The 20,326-nt window shown below is 38.9% G+C and overlaps 1 protein-coding gene across 4 annotated transcripts in view; it reads right to left on the bottom strand.

Annotated features, from left to right (window-relative positions):
* nfat5b (nuclear factor of activated T cells 5b) overlaps nucleotides 1–20,326 on the bottom strand; it is a 35,361-nt gene that overhangs the window by 9,424 nt on the left and 5,611 nt on the right. The window contains exons 1-8 of one of the 4 annotated variants that reach the window (XM_056392578.1): nucleotides 14,487–14,548; nucleotides 9,254–9,379; nucleotides 6,116–6,746; nucleotides 4,388–4,574; nucleotides 3,282–3,472; nucleotides 2,843–3,015; nucleotides 997–1,131; nucleotides 842–894 (exon numbers count right to left, since the gene is read on the bottom strand). In XM_056392578.1, the coding sequence (XP_056248553.1) occupies nucleotides 842–894; nucleotides 997–1,131; nucleotides 2,843–3,015; nucleotides 3,282–3,472; nucleotides 4,388–4,574; nucleotides 6,116–6,746; nucleotides 9,254–9,311 (1,428 nt within the window). In that variant the 5' untranslated portion in view covers nucleotides 9,312–9,379; nucleotides 14,487–14,548. Of the gene's footprint in view, nucleotides 1–841; nucleotides 895–996; nucleotides 1,132–2,842; nucleotides 3,016–3,281; nucleotides 3,473–4,387; nucleotides 4,575–6,115; nucleotides 6,747–7,332; nucleotides 7,396–9,253; nucleotides 9,380–12,471; nucleotides 12,544–14,486; nucleotides 14,549–20,326 lie in introns of those variants that run through there. The other 3 variants (XM_056392532.1, XM_056392624.1, XM_056392445.1) reach the window with 3 other exon arrangements.

Genomic DNA, 20,326 nt, shown 5'->3' with positions numbered 1-20,326 from the left:
AGGAAGCAGGGAGGCAGAGAGAGGGGGAATGACATGCAGCAAAAGGCCGTGCGATGCGGGATTCGAACCGGGGCCGACTGCAGCGAGGACTGTAGCCTCTACACATGGGGCGCCTGCTTAGACCACTACGCTACACGACGCCCCTATCAGCACTTATCTAATCAGAGTCAAAGAGTGAGTAAAAAATTAATAAACTTGCAGTTAAAGAAGTTTAACTGTTTAATTATTTAATTAGATGAAAAAATATTACACTAATGTTTTTGACCACCTCCTACAGTGTGGAACAACATTTGATTGAGCAGGTCATCAATATGTTTGTGTCTCATGCTTTATCAACACACCATGAACACAGTGTTGCTCATTTCTGTGATTGCAGTAGGTTGTAATGTAAATGTGATTACTCAGCATTCAGTTATGAATAACACTGGCCAACTTCAACAGTGCATGTTTTGATGCATGATTTTTGAGTTACAAAATTCAACATACTTGTTAGGCCTTCAAGATACATACCATGTAAACAAAACATTTGTTTTCAGTGTAGCTTCAATAAAAACAAAAGATGCTTTTCTACCAACTGCAGATTTATGAATTCATCTACTTATTTTGTTTATAAGGGAAAAGGTTTAAACTAGACTGTTGAGACACACTCAGTACATGCTCAGAGACTGAGTGTAATTAGGTCAGAAAACAATGAGACTACTCAAACCTTTGAACCATTTAAGATGATTACATGATTACAAGTCCAATACAAATCTGGAACGGCTGCTTCTATCTACTCAGCTCATTAGTAATTGGCATTAATCATTTGTTGCAATACACAACATTCACATTCACATTTTACCTGGTGAAACAGCTCCATGTCAATTTCAGCCTCTGCTTTCCACGATTTCTCATCTGGAGAGAAGATATAGCGTTTGGTTGGAGAGCACCACATTAAAAAGGGATTAACTTAAAATGTCATTGGCCAAGAATATTTGAAAAAGACTGATTTCTTACCAGAAACATTCTCATGAAATATGACTTTGGTGTCTTTAAGAAAGTTTTTGCCAATGATGAAGACTTCTTCTCCTCCCCTCACTGAGCTACTGTGTAGTGATTTCTTCAGGATTTCAGGCACCCCTGCAGGCTGGGCTGCAAACAGACCAGATAAAAACACCATGATTATTTTTGGCATTTTCACCTTAATTGGAAGGCACTGCACAGAGACAGTCAGAGAGAAGAAAGATCTTTGCAGTTATCAGGTATATGCGCCTTAACCAGTCAGCTATCAGGACGTTTTTTTTGTTTCTTTTTTTGTTTTTTTGAAGAAGCAGATCAATGATTTTCACAAGATTTAGAGTCACTAACAAAAGTTGTTTGCTGCTCTAAGAAGACACAATAGTAATTTAAATCCTATTTCAAGGAGGACAGCCCAAAGAAATGCTCCCCATGATTGAAACAATGAAGGGAAAAATTAAAATAAGATGTTGATTATTCCTCAATGCATTTCATCACCCAGGGTGGCGTATTACTGATTTTTTCAGATACAGATATTATTGTTAAAAACTAACTATGCTGAGCCCTAAGAAGTGGGGAAAGTTATCATAGATGCTTTTTACATGATTGGGCATTTAGTTAAAAGCTTTTTTGGCGTTCACAGTGTCTGTCAACAACACTTCAACATGATACAATGATTTTCTTGGACACTCTATAGTCAGTGTATAGCTGTAGCGTCAATGCATACATGCATGAATACATGAAGTCATGAATCTGTCATTAGCAGCTATCAGACCATTGCAAATGCTAAAGAGATGTTCTTTGATGTTGGAATCTGTTACCCTATGTTCATCTTTTTTTCTTTTTTTTTTTTTTACTGGATTTAACTGATGAAAACACTCATTTTCACACCAACTTATTTGTTACTTATGAAACAAATAACACCCCCATTGCAGCTCAAGACCATTGCTTAACATGGCTTGTATGATCAGGGCGGCATTGACTTACAAAAAAAATATATACATGAATAGTTGGATATTCCTCGCAGGCCTTCAAAATGGACGAAGAGGCTTTAAATATGCTGACGCTCAAGACCACTCCCCCTTTCCTCTAACACATTTCACTTTTTCCCTTTTTTCAGTACTCTCTCTCTCTCTCACACACACACACACACACACACACACACACACACACACACACACACACACACACACACACACACACACACACACACACACACACAGATGCCAAGGGGGATTACTATTTTTTTCATTTTGCGGAAAGATATTTCCCTGGATTGCATGCTGGCTCTCTGTAAACAATAGAGGTCCACACACCCCTATTGTTTCGTCCTTTCCTTCTCTTTCTCCCCTGTCTCTCCCAAATCCACTTACACAGAAACTTTTCTTATGGCCCTAAGCGTCTTTCCTGTTTATGAAACCAGCCACACCCTCATACTGTACGCATTATTAAATAACACTCGGGTCTGAAGGAATCTTTACACATTGTCTCCAAATGCTGACATCAAAGGACACCAGTCTCCCGACCTCAGGCTAAACTAAACTTTAAAAAACAGGGCTTCTCCTGTTAAAACAGAAGAAGAAAATACCTCAGTTTACAGAATAAATGGTAATTATTAACTAAGTAGGTTACAGGTCAACTGTTTGTTTAACCTATTTCAAACTCTGTATTTTAGTGCAACTGGTTTCATATAGTGAAACAATACACGCTAATTAACGCAACAATCCATAGAATCTATTTCTTTGAAATATCTGCAATCTAATACCTTATTGTTCAATGGTTCAACCAGTCTATGCATTAATATAATAATTATTTCAAAGAGACAAACACAAGGAGGCTGACATACTGCACAGGATTGGAGATGAGGGAGTTTGTAGTGTCAGCACTGATCCATCTGAACGAGGAATGTTGACCCGAAACACCAGCCGAGCGCGTGTGCTCTTCTTTTTGGATCCAGCGACACCAATACGAGCTTCGACATCAGTATTACGGAGCTTCAAGATCCCAACACAGTCCACCCTGCACAGAGAAAAAAAAAAACAAACACAAATTTATTTGCTGAACTATCAGCTCTTTACAACATGTAATACACAAGTATAAACATTTCAATCTACCTTCCAGCTCACATGGGTCTATTATGCAATTGCTTTACTAAGCAATTGATTAGAATAATCTGTGAACTAGTCACATAAAAGCAACACTGAAAAAGGGGCTCTGTTTGTGGTTTATCACATTTTAAATTATCACACAAACTACCCATTCTCGAGCTCAAGAAAAGTACATACGCTAGTGTCATGTTGGTGCTTGGATCAATGGACACCTCAATGACAGTTGTACCATCAATGTCCACCTCCTTGCAGGCTGTGGTGTTGCGGCCTGTCACCCTGCAGGCTTGGTAAAATCCATGAGGCTTCACACGCCCAGTATCGTTGCCCACAAATACCTGCAAAACCACTGGCTCGTTCACCCCCTCCAGCTGTGCAAGTGAAAAAAGACATGGAATTAAAAGACGTCGGCTCACTGAAACCGTCTGAATATGATACATTCTGGTTGACAGTTCTTTTTTTTTTTCAATGAACCACAGTTTTTCAAAATTTGCTTTATAGGGACCAGAGCATTTTCTATACTATCCTGTAGCTGAACTTGCTCCTGTGTCTCTACACCTTTCTCATTTTGCAGATTTACAAATGTATCTCCCTACCTGTCCAGCAGATGCCCTCAGTGTGTTCCCCGAGTGCATTTTGTTTTCTTCTCATCAAGCAATCATGTCTCATATGTCCTGCCCATTTACAATACCTTCATCCAGTACTGTTGGTTTGTGTATTAGCCTATCTTAAATCCACATTCTTGTGCCATCTAGTCAGCCTCCTAAAAGCCTGCTCGTGTTTCTTATCTTCTGCTGTAACCTTCTGTTGCTGACTTCTTTGCCTGGTTCTGCATCCGGATTCAAGTGTTCCTCCTGAGCCCCGACAGTACAAACAAGCCAGTATCTGATGCAGCAGAACTCACAGGGTTTGTGCCCACATTCTACTCCAGATCAGCAACTGGCCAAATTGATGATCAAATGCAAGACAATGTCTTTGTTCTTGCTCCTACCCAACTGTCTTCTGCTGCTGAGTCTCTGCTACACTTACAGTTACAGCCCCAAATCCAGTCTTAACCTTTCGGCCACAACAGTTTTACAGTGGTACTCCTCTCTCCACATATATAGCATATACTAAAATAAACTATAAATATGATAGGAAGCCATAATGCAGGGCAGATGTAAAACAAAAACTGGATAACATAACCTTAAGCAAAAGTTGAAGGTGAAGTTAAACGCCTAGCAGAAAAGCTGAAACATTGACGACATAGTTCATTATAGAGGCTGTGTCAGGGGTTTAACAGTCACCTTTACAGTAGGGAAGCCCTGCTGAGTGCGGTCCTTCACTGACCCTCTGCTGCCTTCAGTCAGATAGCGGGCTCGGTGCTGAGTCTCAGGCTGGACAAGGATCTTCAGCTCCTTCCCCTCACTCTTCTGTGGGTATTGCATTGAAAGAGTTCCTCCTTTCTGGTTGGCTGTCTGAGGATCATCAGAGCTGCAACAAAGACCAGTTTGACAGAGACATAAGCAGATCCCTTTTAACTCTAACATCTTCTATCATTTCTGACATTACACTACATGTAACCTAGCCGGCATCTTCCTGCAATGTGGTGAATTAAAAAGTATGTCTGTAACTTTGACAGATTACGACCCTATCCTCACTCTTGTATTCAAAAGGATAATCCATACAACTACTGACACAAACTTTAGGTTCAGAATTCAACTCAGGGGAAGGGAAGACACAACATGACCCCTGTCAATATTAAATATCTGTTTATATATCTAGCTGAAAATTGTTCTGGGGCCTGCTGCAGTAAAATTGCTCTCATAGCCGCAACAGTGAAAAAGCTCTGAAGTTACCATGGTGCACTGAGCAATGCAGAGTTAAGAGGCCCTCCATCAACCAAGCATATTCTATCTGCAGCTCTTAAAGCGTTCAGAGTTATCTGTTTATTTAATCTGCTCTGCTTATCCTAGGTCTTTGAGAGAGGCTCTGTGATTCACTGTGGCTGACCATTGTTTGTACTTCAGTATCCTGCCCCTCCCTCCCCTCTGATCTAACCGCTCTTCTTCAGTCAAAGTGTGGTGGGAAATTTAGAGCCAGAGTAGTTTGTTAAAGATTTCCATCTGTTGGTGTGTGTCAAGGTGTTATTTCCCAATAATACCTCTCGACAATCACGATGAGTGCTGTATGAGATTATCCCGAAGGACACTAAAGACAATGGTAATAAAAATATACACCGAGTACAAACTTAAAAGCTCATTGATGCAACTACCAATGTTAAAATATTAAATGAAAAAAAGTTAGTTAAGTACTGAGTAAAGGACTCACTAACTGGAGTCAAATTACAGGAAAAACCTGAATGAATGGAAAAAAAAGCACAAGGGTTCACTGAATGGTTTATATATATATATATATATATATATATATATATATATATATATATATGTATATTTGATATGAAGAGAATCATACACTCCACCTTTTGCAGTCACCAGATCTGATTGTAATCATATTTGTAGAGCAAAGTGTAACACCACCACCATGAAAATGCTAAATGAGGTAACATCATAGTGCAGCATAGTGCTGATTATTTTCATTATCGATTAACAAGCTAAAGATATATAGTTGACTGTTATATATATGACAAAGAAAAACAACAAATCCTCACATCTGAGAAGCTGGAACCAGAGAATATTTGGCACTTTTGCATTGAAAAATGACTGACACGATTAATCATTTATGGAATTAGTTGCTGATTTATTTTCTGTTTATTGACTAATCGTTGCAGCTCTAGACTATCTTTTGGAATAATGGTGTCCATCCCTCCAGCAGAGCTTCAGAGACTTTGTCCTGGAAGCTGGTGGTGGCTTCATATTTTACTAAGACACCTAAAGTTGTTTTTTCCTTTAATCCTTCACCCATCTGTACTTGACCATAGACCCCTTTGACAAACTCGTTAGATGTAGACATGGACATGTTACATCAAACAGGTCAATTACTTTAAGCTAAATACATCTACAGGTTACACAAACCTTCCTTTTGGTCCCGTCTTGCTGTCAGGGCCTAGTTGTGACAGGACAAAGTGTGGGCCTTTGGCACTGTCTGCATCAAACACGTCCATGCTGGCTTCCTCTGCACGCACAGACTTGGGGCCAGGCCTCTGGCGAGGGGTACGTTTGCGGGACTTTCGTGGTACCTCTGTGTTGTCATTGTAAGAAACAGTGCTCATGATACTAAAGTTGGAAAGAGAGTCGTCCATCCAGATGCTGTTACTCTGCTCTGAGTCCAGAGATGTTTCTTCCTGGCAGGACATAAGGCTATCATCAAACAAGTCTTGTGGTGGTGGAGAGATGTTCAGCACGGTGCGGCGCTTAGACGGGGTCATTTGGTGATGTGGCTGGGCCTCCTGGGATGTCGCACCTCTTCCTCCACCTAGCTCACTGCTGCCCCTGCAGTTACCGCCACTGCTGCCGTTACCATTCCCACTTTCTGCTCCGACAACCTCTGGTACCGCTCTGCTATTCCTGGTGTCCTCTGGGTCAACATTGTTGCTGTGAACTGGGTTCTGGTCACTGGCTGAAGTACTGGAATGCATGGTGGAGCTGGAAGAGGTGGAAAAAGCACTGCGGGGGCCTTCCATGGTCATAGAGGAGGACATGGCATCTACAGTGCAAATAATTAGACAGTGAATAAAGGCATCTCAACCAGTGTTGGCTAGCAGTCCCATTTAAGCAGCAAATCTGTTCATGATTGTTTATTTTTGCTTTTCTTTTTTTTTTTTGTATTTTTTTTTTTATATATCTTCCCCCCTTTTCATGGGATTATATATGTTTATATGTGATATCTGAAGATTTGTGAATGTAGTGTAAGTATGACTAAAATGGGGCCAAAGAAGAGATGAGAGGTGAGCAGTCCCCCTTATTTAAAAAACTGAGAGTAAGAGTAAAAAGATAAGAGATAAGAGTAAAAATGCGTGTAAATAAATTAACAACTAAAAAAACAGAATAATTGTATAAATGTATCATTATTACTAACATTTTGTTCATATTCAACTGAATGAAAAATGTGCCAAAATGATGAAATAAAGAGGGAAGTTCAAAACAGTCATATGCACAATAAGATGCATGCCAATTATTGGAGCTTTTATTTTCGATTTTGTTGTTTTTTTTTTTTGTTTTTTTTTTGCTACAAAAGTTCATTTGGTTGGGACTGAACGTAGCCACAGAGACAAAATAAACAAGCTTCTGACCTATGAAGCAGAGAACTGCAGACCATTTTATATGCAGACACTCCCTGCTTCAGAGGGAATTTCCTGGAATATAAAAATGAGACAGCGAATGAGCAATAAGAGCTGAACAGTGAAAATTTACTCAGATTGAAAAAAAAAAAAACACAGGGTATTTTGTTTGTCAATAAGTGTTGCTCCAGCATGCTGACATACACTGTAATTGTAAAGCTTTCAAATAGTTACAATGAACTAGATGAAGAGTGGAGAAAAGTGTGGTTACGTTTGCAGATTGTAAAAAAAAAAAAAAAAAAAAAAAAAAGGAGTTAGACTGCTGTTGACATTCAGGATTGTTTGGTGACTCATTAGTTTGCAAAACACACAGACGGAAAGAAAAAGAGGCACATACAACTTATGGAGGTAGTGTCACTTTGAGCAAGTATTACAACACATAGACATATATATATATATATATATAATCACATATTACTGCAACCCATAAATATGAATAAATACTGAAAGATGGTCCATCCTGCCTGACTGCCCTTGTCTTGTCTCTCTGCTGCATGAAAACAACCTATCCAATGTCTTTGAAAGTATTAACGCTTAGAGTCACTGGGGGAAAAAAAGGCCAAATAAATGTTATACATTAAAACACATTTCAGTCCATTATTGATTAGTTTGGACTACATACATTGATTTTTTTAAGCAGTGGCATGTGATTTGTAGACATCATCAGAAGGGTGGGGGGCATCTTTTTCATTTGTTGCGGTTTTTAATGGCAGATGACATCCAGTTTACTGTTGTATTTGTGGCTGTATTAACCTGCTTTGACACACTTGGCCAGTAGGATTAGACAATGAAGTAAAACCCACCATAAAGTCAGGCCAGTAGATACTCTGCTTTAATGGTGCATGTCCCCAGACAAACTTTCAATCAAATCTCAGGGGACACACAGTGAGCTTGGAGTTTCTGAGCACTTTTGTGAAACACATAACTTTTCCCAATGACTAGTAATTGGTCTGTTTAAATGAAATTCTGTCTAATCATCACACACCCAGCCAGACATCTGTGGTTCATCTAGAATGAACTAAACCAAAATGTTTTAAAAGTTGCAAGTGTAAGCACTGCAAGCACTGCAAGCATGGAGATCAAGATGTTGTTAAAAAAAAACATGTGGAGAGGTCAACAGGCTTATCACCCAATAAAACTGGCCACACTTTCAACTGTGCAGTAATTAGTCATTAACAGTACATCCAATTTCTGGACTTCTGGGCTTCTCTGCCCAAATGACCTTCTCCTGTGAACAACAGCGCCACCTTGGAAGTGCAAAATGGTCAGAAAGGTGATTACAGCCACTCAAAGCTTCCCAATTGTTTTTAAAAAAGCGACAAAGCTGTTAAAACAACCACAACCAAGTACTTTGTGCTGAGCATGCAAAACGGTGAAATAATAAGCTCTGCCAGGCTCTTGCATCATTACGAGGAACTATATTCGGTTTAAACCATGAATTAATATTACATTACAAACATTAAGTCAGTAATACAACATTAAAAAATGGAAAATGCCAGAGGGTTCTAAATACTGTCTGAACCTGCTGTACATGACCTACATTTCAAAGTTTAGTTGCTACAAGAGACAAAAACATATAGCAGATCACTACAATCTTTTCATCCCCATATTTCATGGTGTACAAGCAGGTACAGATAGCAGACGTGTTCAGCTGACTCAACTCCAATGACATACAGTTCCTTCTGCTGTTGTCCTTTTGGACTAACGTGAGGATCACAGAGCAGCAGGCTGGTTGTCTGACTGGATTTCCTGTCTTATGCAGGTGTTTGTTTGCCTACAGGTACAGACTGTTACATAGGTTTGTTTTTTGGGGTGGGGCATGATCGGTCTTGCTCGCAGAGGAGAAATAAGGATAAGAGGAATAGGATCCTACCTGATGCTAGAGAAGCTGAAGGGGGAGGCCCTGCCTCTCCACCGCTCTTTTGACTCATGGCTTTTGGGTTCTGCTGACTGGAGGAAGGCAACTGCAGCTCTCTGGGAAGAAGGTCATACACTGATTCTATTGAAAGAGGAGGGGGGATAATAAGTTGACATATTGACAAGAATTCAACAGTTTTCTGTAGTGAAATGTGATTCATGATTCAAATGCATATGTACATCATTCCTTCTTACTTTGCGTCACATTTTCTTTAGAAAAAACGATTTCTGTGATTCAATTTCATGTTTATGTTGTAATCGCGGTGTTACACATTATTGTACGACAATCACAACTCTTACACAATTGTAAGAACATGGCTGCAACCCGGTTGGCAAGGAAACACTCAGCAAATGTGACAGATCTTTGTCTATGGGAACAATGCATGGTGATTCTGGACTTAGTTCAGATGCCAAAAGGGTTTCCACCTCTGTTTTGCTGTCCAACTCATATACATACATAAACATGCATATATGCAAGAATCATGCAACACTATGGCCTGTTCTAACCAAGATGGTGGCATTGATTTAGAGAAACAAAAGCTTGACGCATGGTTAGCTTGTTGATAGACTGAAAACCAAGAAGAATCAAAAAAGTGACATCAGAGTGGGAATAAATGTGAAGTGACCTTGTTTACGATCATGATTTTTATCAGGACTATTAAACTTCATTCAAAAGATCCATCTTCATTGTTTAAAATGACAATAACCTTCTGCTGTGCCACAGTCTTAAAAAAGTAGGTCATCGATTTTGAACTGATGGAGAATAAAAAAATAAAAGGATCAAAATCGATGGAGCAGAGCCAGAGATATCATCCTTTGTATTCCACACATTCTTCATCCTTGTCAAAACTGGTCACCTACATTACCCACAATGCAGCACAACCACCAACAGTTCAATCAGAGTTTTGGAAGTGTTATGAGAGTAGAGACTAATGTAGTGACCCATCTCAAGAAGAAGATGATGAGCAGGCTACAGAGTCTGGTAAGTTCACCTCTGTCTAACGCCACACGTCCATTTTTTTTCATTTTCAAACAAAAGTCTTCAGCCCCAACCAACACAGACTCAAGTGACATCACTTCAGGCAGTTCATCAGCTTTCATGCAGCTCCCTCTGGAGCCACAGAAGGCTTTGCATATAACTTTATTCATTTGTGCAGTAGCACTTCCCAAGATCTGTTAACTGACTTTGATGTGTAAAACTGGTGGAGTTCCCCTTTAAGGCTTGTGACTAGAGCTGTAAAAATTGGTTGATTAACTGAAAATTAATTGGCAACTATTTTGATACTGGATTAGGTGTTTAATTTTTTCCCACAATTTCTCTGGTTCCAGCTTCTCCATTGTGAGGATTTGCTGGTTTTCATTGTTTTAAATGTTTATAATTTCAGTATTTCTGAGTTTCTGAGACAAAACAAGACATCTTTTAGTACTCCTGGAAAATGTGACGAACATTTTTACCTTAGAATACCTTCCTTAAACAAGGAGCTGGAAGGCTAATACCCAAGCTTCCTCTTTATAGATTACTACGATATCTTGGAGAGTGCAGTAAAATTATATCAAACTTAACATCCACTGCCTGTAGATGTCCTCTCTCATGATCCATTTCATTAAAGCTAACATGGTAACCCAGCGCTCTGAATACACCTTTAGGAGGAACAAACTAGATGGAAAAAAAAGTACAAAATGACGAAACTAATGAGGTCAAAGCAAAAGCTGTAGCATACCATATAAACAGCAGATCTCATTACAAACAGGCAGCAGGGTTGTACAAAGCCTTTTTCTCTCTTTTCTGTGCCTCCCTCAGGGCCAACAGGACATGGTGAGGGGAGAAAGCCTTGGGTCAACAGCATGACAACACTTTTACTAGCAGCCTGATTCATCATCCAAATATTATGGTATGAACTTAGAGCGGCCATTACAGTCGCCTGACTCTCTTCTCTGCCAACTGCCAGCTTTAATTACTTGCAGCTGAGTCCCAGGGTTCGGTGTGTATATCAGATACTTAACCCTCCCATTGTTACCACTCGCTGTGTACAATAGACAAACCTGGGACATACTGAAACCAGCCCATGCCTCTTCATTCCCAAAGCCCTCCAGTCTCTTACAGCTCGCTTTAGAAGAGCAGGGAATGCTGGTTCCCAGAAAGGGAGCTTAAATCTGGGCTCAGCAAACTCATATAACTCACACTGAACCACACATACACACAGGATTCTAGTGTGGTTTTGCTGGTTATTTGCAAAGTTCTCCAAACAAAATCACAGACACACATGCATGCATATGCACACAAACGCCCTCCACCACCTCCACAAAAACACTTTCTCTGCCCCTGCATTTACACTTTAACTCTACAGTCTCCTTGGGGCTCACTGACTGACTGCACATGCAGCAACATGTGCTCTGACTGAGCAGCCCTTCCAGTAAACAGATTGCCAACCGCACAGACAGAAAATATGTACTCTTCTCTCAGAGCAGTGGTCTCGAATCACTGGCTGGCCTGTTCAAAGTGTTTCCACAGTCCCTTGACGTTTTTAAAAACTGAAAAAATTCTTATTTTGCTGCATATTTGTTTCCTCATAAGCAGACAGAGTGGTATTCTTTATTTACACGTGACAAAACACTGTCCCTTTCACTCAGGAGAACATTAAAAAAAAAAAAAAAAAAAAAGATCAGCCTCGTTAGCTGTGAAATAAACCATACTGACTCACACACCACGTGATGTTTTGATTTTAACTTAAGACTGCAGTCATGTTGTTGCAGACCACTGACCACCGAGGAAAACCTTTCATTTTCTGTCCGTCTGTGATCAGCATAATAACAGATTAAAGCTTGACCAAAAATATTCACACTGACAGAGAACATGCTCATGTGGTTAGTTTTGATTAGGTCTACTCTTGCTATTAATACAATTTTGATAAAAATATAAAGTCAACTGAAAAGTGGCCACCCTCATTAACTGTTTCACAAATTTAGTTCCCACTCACGTCCAATGTAAACAGAAGGATAAGTAACAAACCACATACATTTAAAATCCATGTTTCACGTCAGAAGTTTTGTACAAAGTTAGATACTTTTGGAGCCAACAGTTAAATACTTTTGCTCTTTAGACCCTCACCATACCTTGTGATATGTTTATATGGTAAGTAGTGCAGGCTAAAGGTGAAAAAAGAAAGCACTCACCATGTGAATGGCAGGACTTACACTCCCATTCATTTCCCTCACATTCCTGCTGCTTGCTCTTACTAGCCCTGGCACCTGGGGCGTGGCACTGGTTTTTTGGCTGAGTGACTGATTTAACTCCCCTTCTGTCCCCCTCCTCCACTCCACCTACCTCCCTCCCTCTCCCTGTCTTGTTTACTGTGCTCCCAGACCCTTTTCTGTACTTCAACTTGCCCAGCAGGTTAGAGGTATTGTCATGTGGAATCCTGTCAAGCAAAAAATGAAGCAATAGAATAACCTACTTATGTTGAAAAAGTCAGGCAACAGAAATACACAAGGTGGATTTATTGAAATTGGTGAACAAAAAGTGATAGGGGAGATAAGATTAGGCTTACCTTGTTAGTACATTTGGAGATTAATCCAAGCATAGAAGGAAAAAAAACAGTGAAAAGGCTGGCACCTGCAGCAACCCATGTACAACAACCCTGAAATGTTTACAGCCAAGCCTACATGAAGGCTGCCAGGGACTCCATAGCAACACAGATCAGGGGGCAAGTCTTTTAAGCGTTTGCGTCCTTCATGAGATAATGTGGAGAAAATTAGAAAATAAAACAGCATTATCTACACTCAAATGAAGAACTGAGAATTAACAATGCAGGAAATTACATCAACAACCTTACAACACTGTGGCAAAAATCTTAATCTGAATCTCTGTAAAATGTCATCACATATTATCTTATTTGTCCCCAACCACTACAAAGGGATAACATTAAAACCTAAAATAATACTCTTTATAATATGAGTATACCATTCATGCTTAATTAATGCATATTTAATGTATTCATTATTCTAATGCAAGAATTAGTGTGTGATATAACACAACTTAACTCAATATTAATAAATAATCAAGCCACAAAAATAATTTTTTGTAGTTGCAGTTGATAAATTACTTAGTTTTTACTGATTGTAACTGATAAATTACTCAACACGTGGATGGATATGGATAATTAAGTTATAATTCATTCACATTTAGGTCACACATTAATTAATGTTAGTGCTTTTGCCAAACAAGAGGGACACAAGATATGCAAAATATTCACATAGTGTCAATATCATTATTAGAGCCCAGATGATAAATTGTCAGAGTATTGACAAGTTTATTATCCAAATGCAAAATGTCCTGCTATGGTCACTATTCACAAATTATCACATTTAAGGGACCCTTATCATAAAGGATTGTTTATGTTATGTTCCCATGTTAAAAAATAATACTGGCTGATATATAATTATCTTTTTTCAACCCTCAAATATAAATATATTATGATACGTGGTAGATATTACATGGAATTTTAAATACTGCAATATTGTGATGTAACTTTTATGCATTTAGGTTTTCTGACTTATCAAGCTTGATCATCACATCTATGTTACTAAAACTTCCTTTCTGAAAATGTTCTCGTGTGAATATACTGTATGAACTGAAACCACTAACATCTCCAAAATACCATCCCATTACATCTACATACGTCATTATTCATATTAGGGTTAATTAGGTTAAGGTTCACTAAATATTACACAATGCAGTTCAACAGCAACACAAACTACAGGCTCAAAATTGATCATGAAGTTCAACCAACACCATTCTTTAACCTCAAGGCTAAAGAGCACCCAATGACCCGCGTCAATTTATGTCTATTTTCAAAAGCTTTAAAGGCCTTGATTTTTTTTTCTCTCACATTCACAATTACTTATAGAATACAGGTCAGATAACTTTCCTTTATGACTGCAGAGCCTGTCATGACCATACGACAATACAATTTCATCAGACATGATGACTCAAACATGGTGAAAGAAAAGGTTAGTGTCTTCTGAACAACAACAGCCATTATGATTGCACATATTATAATTGCACTGAGGAAGTGTCATAACAACATCACTGTATTTAACAAATTTTTCAGCTGATGGAGAAACATAAGAATTGCCACACTACAGTGGAGAAGATGTGTGAAATCACAGTTATTGTGCTGCTCTTTTACCTGTTGAGTTTCAGTCAGAGCTACAGCAGCATACTGTATCACCACCACACGTTTGACTGTTTAACTGCAAGAGCCGGAAACTCTGGAGAAAACAGGTCCGAAGATGGAGAGGAGAAGAATTTTTAGTTAGAAAGTGAGAATGCTCACAAGTGTATATTATGATACTCTCTTAAAAAACAATTTAGTTTTCAGACTTAAATGATCTTGCATGATATCAGATTGACTGTAAGCCAGTATCCCATACTGTCAGTCAAACAGTGTAGGCTGCTCAGGCCGGAGATAATCTTACAAAAATACTTAAAAAGGTGAATCAAACAATAATCACAATATCATTTTATATCTCATTATTATTATATATTTGTAATGAAGAATTTATGGCTGCAGCTTTTAGGTCAGTCCCAAATAAAAAGAGTAGTTGTGACAAAGAGAAGTTGTTAGAAATGTAAACAACTTCCTGCAATCCCACTAATCTAAAAGTTCAGATGTTGCAACGGGATTATAGAAAAAGGCACATATTGTTTCTACAAAAGACTTTCATTATATAAAATGAAAGTGAGTATGGCTTTAGAACGGGCTAACTCATTTGTGTCACACCAGGCTCAGGGTTTGTGGCATGTAGCTCTTTCAGTCCAGCTAATCCTGAAGTGACCAGGAACAACCTCCAGGCATGAGTTTACATGACTTGCTTTCAACAAACACCCACCACCATCCTGACTTGACAAAACAGCCCCCTGAGGCTCCTGTGAGGGCCAAACCAACCAGCTCCATGTCAAGGTTGAAAACAAAGTGGGTTAGTCGTAGTTAGTCGTATTTAATATCCTCACAGCAGTTCAACAGAGTCAGCGTTACTCTGTGTTATTTGGGCTTGTATACAACATTGTTAAATTCTGGCTATGAATAATGCTCTGCAACATATCTGTCTACATCTGTGTTTTTCAGCGGAAGATAAACCAGACACTGAGCTTAACATGACAGCATGACTTCAGAAAGCAGTGGAATTCAAACTATTTACAGAGGAAAACACAAAGGCCTACAAGCTCACACAGATCTGCACTCACCAAAAGATGTCATGCTTACACACAGAAATATATACCATCATTTATCAAACTTCTGCACAATACTTCCAATGAAGTCAGGCCTAACTGGTGATGAGAAATGTTTTCCTGTGAATCACAGGAGACCACAAAGACAGAACCTACAGTAGCCTATAATACAACTGTTCAAAAAAATATCTGGTGTGCCAACATATCTGTCCTGCTCACAGGAAAACCGTGCTGTGGCAACAGGAAGAGCCTTTGGTAATGTCACACGCACATACTGACTGGCAGTGTGATGTCACCAAGCTGCCAGGCTAACTGCATTTAGACTGAGCCAGGGAAGGAATCGGCAAAATCGAAATTATAAGCTACTTAGAGTATGCCAAACAGTTAGTCTCCATCGGCCCAACCCACAAGGGAGTACAAGACACCACTATACGGTACTTCATACATCAAAAATATAACAAGACATCTTCTGGTATTGTCAAAATAAAAAAGTAAATTAGAACATTATACTGTTTTATGCGTAACACTTCAAATAAATTGCACACCAAATGGCAGAAAAAAGACAGATGTTACAAAATAAAGGACAGGACATAGCCGGTTCAAGGAATAGTTCAACATTTTGGGAAATATCCATTCTATTCATTCTTCCTCCAAGAGTTAAGAAGATTGATATCACAGTTATGTACAGCAGACTGTTAGCTTAGCTTAGCATTACGACTGGAAACAGGGAGGCAGCTAGCCTGGCCCTGCAATCCAGAGATAATAAAATCCACCCACTAATGAGTTTGTGTGTTTAATCTGTATTAAACCCATGTGTATGTGTTTTTATTATTGTTTATTTATTTATTATTTCCAATTCTATTTCTTGGCTGGCTGTCTTCCATCTTTGTGCTAAGCTAACCAGCAGCTCACTGTAGCTTTATATTTACTCTACAAACATAAGAGTGATATCAGTCTTTTCATCTACCTCTCCCCCCGAAAGCGAATGAGAATATTTTTCCACACAAGATGCCTCACTGTTGTTTTGAAAACAAAATCTTTTGAGTACACGATGCAGATGAAGACTCATACACTCTTTGTTTACACAGTCCATCCACAATCACAGTGGACATGATTTAAAAACAGCTTGTAGCATGAAAGAGGTCTAATTTTGGAAAACTGTGGACTAACTTCTGATGGAAGCTGTTGACTCTACTGATAAGAAAGTGGGAATAAACAGATAAAATAGCTGGCACTGGGTCAACATTTAGCATACACTGGGAAGATGTGTTTGAGTCTTGAGGCACTCAGAAATTCACAATAGAACAGTGGAGCGTAAGAATGTAAGACTAGAAACCTAATGCCAAAATTTTGTAATTTGAGAAGCCATTTCATAACAATCACTGCCTCAAACAAAAAGGGATCAGCAGGTCTCCTTAGGCCTGGCAGAACCACAACCTTCTCCTTTAGAGCTTAAGCACACTGTACAGTCTTTCTGCCCTCATTTCCTAAGTTTTATGGCTTGCCATTTTCCAGATTTATGACAATTTGTTATTCAGACTAAGCCTACACCTTCAGCTATTAATTCCTTAAGAAGATTTGGTGTAAAGTCTAATTAAGCAAAATCACAGCTGACTGGGGAAAAAAGGTTTCAGCATTCAGCAAACACCACAACCGCAAAAGTGAATAAAGTTGTTCAGGCCTTGGTCAGATGGTTTTACTGAAAATAAAAATGATTTTAGAGTCACTTGTTTATAGATGTGCACATGATCTCTGCTGATTCTTAGGGTAAAATTTCACTCCAAAATAATACTTTAATGTAAACACCATGCTCATTCCTCTGTCTTACATGCTAAAACAGGATTTATATCAGGATACACACTGAGTAAATGAAATCAGGCTGTAGCATGGAGACAGAAAAGCTGTAATGATATTTCTTTTCGTGCAGGTTGTGGCTTGCTCAGACATTGAGAGATGAAGACTGTCATTTCAGTTGATGACGTCTTACTTAACTCAGCACATAAAAAAACTCCCTCTTTGCCAAACTTAGACAGGAAGAAAACACAGGAAGGAGTGGCAAGAAGGAGGCCAGCCATGACAAAAATAATACTGACATTATATATATTTATATGACATAATATCTAAAGAATATCTAAAGAAATTCATAAAACTTGGAAATTAATAAAAATAAAGAAAATAAAGAATAAGAATACATTAAAGTGACATTAGACAGACCTAAAGCGTCTCGTGAGTGTTTTAAAGGTTTCATGTAAAAAAACATTCAGTTAGTAGCATGGTGACTAGCTGTCACGCTCTCTTTTAGGTAGATATTAACCTAGTTTGAAAGAGTTGGATTTGATTTTAAAATGAAAACAAACTTTTAATCAACTGTCATTATTAATCCTTACCCAACATACACTCAATTGCCAGTTTATTAGGTACACCTAGCGAATGCAGTCCAAGACAACAGTCCTGTAATCAGTCCAGTGCTTTTGTTCATTCCAGCCCAGCCAGTCTGCCAAGGAAGCAGCAGATGACTCAGAAAAAAGAAATTAAAACACAGGATATGGAGATACCACAACCGTTAGGTTCTAGGATGAATTGTTTTACCACGTCATGCCAAAAGTATTCAGCATTTCTGAAGGTCACAAAATACTTTACTCATACTACTCTGTATGAGCCTCTATAAGGAAACCTTGCTTCCTTAAAAGGGCAACATAAATCTAGATCATGTTTTTGAAATCATTAAGTGACTGTAGGTATACTGTGTCTCAAAACATCCATGGCAGGCAGAGGAAAACTGAGGGCTTATCATATGATATGGTTGTGACCTAGTGACATTTTTACTACTCTATGTGGGGTAGTGGAAGTGAACGGACATGTAGAGGTCTTTACAACACCAACATTTTTGGACCCAATCCCAAACAGACCCATGGATAAGCTTTCCAAACTGTAGGTCCCAAATAAATTTTCAAAAAAATGTGACCTGGGAAAAAAGTAGGAACACCAACACTGACAGCAACACGATGTGTCATAAATACCATGCAGCTCTATAGTCAAAGAGTACAAATATATAGGCAACGCCGAGACCTTTGTTGCATGCTCCCCCACCTCTCTTTCCTGTTACTTCTAATCTGTCCAATGTCCAATGAAAGCAAAAATACCCTGAAATTTTTTTTAAAATACAGAACAGTAAAAATATGTCACTTTCTTCCAGTTTACGTTCTCCATCTTGGTGCCAAAATATAAAAACTTTCTGCTGTGATAATTATGACGCACCATGTGATCAGAGATGATAGTGAGTGTCCTCTGATCAACTCCACTAAAGGATTTCACCTTAGAATGACAGCCAGACTAAGGTCAAAGGTTGGGTGTCTGGTGCTAGGAACAGTCAGCCATTGAAGACCTTCTCTACACAGAGGAAGTCTGCACTCTTCAGTCCAATTTATAGTTTCTGTATTGGTGTAGGTGCAAAGGCCAGCAGTGGGGTCATACACAGCCTAAACCCTAAACACACGTGCCAACAAAAGTGTGAACACGTCCATGTGTGTAGACACCCAGTGCAGTAGACACAAAACCACCTGGACGTCCGCTGTTCGCATCTGTAACCACACTGGTAATAATTATAAATCCTATTTCAAGAGCACTGTATTAAATGCATCACTGCCAACTCTTAATAGCAACAGCAAAATCACTCCAAGGTTGTGGTAGATGAAAATACACCATGGCAGGATGATGGATGTGCTAATTACAGGTGTCCATTACCAAGAAGATGCAGTGAATTTGTCAGGTCTGCACACAGAATACAAAACAACTGCTGCAGAAGGAGAGGGACGATGAGAGAGAGGAGAGTCAGAGTACAGACTAAAAAGGTCAACTAGTTGCAATTTGAAGCTTATTTTAGTATTTCACAATCTAACAATGCACAACCACAACATTCAGCCCCCAAAATGAACAAAGACTTGAATCAACAGCTCTTTGGCAAAGTTTCAGCAAGAACTGAATATAATAAGCTTCACAGAGGGGAGTGTGTATTGTAAGGCTGGTATATTGGATTATGTGAAGCTGGCAATCTGGTTTGTGGTGTACCGTCTACATGTACAACCGTAAAATAAACATCTTTATTCTTGTCTAATGGTCCACAAATGTTCTTGTATTATTTGTTGTTTAACTATATTGTAAACAGACCTCATTTCATTATTATTTAAACACAGAACAGAGACAGACTGGGCCTCACACATCCTCTTGGGACCTTGTTTGATCGTTTCCATTACAAAATATGTTTGAATAAATTAAGATTCAATAGGTCATGGTTTCAATACTGTCTTTCTCTCATTTTGAGCCAGGTGAAATCCTGCCAGGGGAGCGTAACACAGTGTGTACAGCAGTAGTTATGAGCTGGTGACACCTTAACTGCTACTTCTCATCTGCCAATGGAAAGACTCCCGCCAGCCAAGATTCACCACACTTAATATTTAATGTCTTAGTTCAGAATCATCTTGCCCTGGAGAGAAACACAAGGGGTGGATGTTAGATCTCACAGGTGCTTTGGGCTTTTCACAGACGAGTGTGAGAAATCCTCCACAAGATGACTGGAAACAAAAGCATTAAGCATCATGGCCTCCTGCACTCTTCTTCCTTTAGACTAGGGAGAGACAGTAACAACACTACAGCTAATAAATCTGAAAATGAATCTTTCTCTCTCGAAATTTGGCCTGTGAACACAACATTGTCTACATATCAATTAACAGAAATGCTATGCTGAACTTTTCAATCAATTACTGTTGGTTAAATGAATCTTTATGTAGGGGACACTAC

The sequence above is a fragment of the Seriola aureovittata genome, chromosome 1, assembly GCF_021018895.1.
Source record: "Seriola aureovittata isolate HTS-2021-v1 ecotype China chromosome 1, ASM2101889v1, whole genome shotgun sequence".
Classification (NCBI taxonomy): Eukaryota; Metazoa; Chordata; class Actinopteri; order Carangiformes; family Carangidae; genus Seriola; species Seriola aureovittata.
Note: the sequence above shows the minus strand (reverse complement) of the source record. Positions and strands in the feature narration are given on the sequence as shown.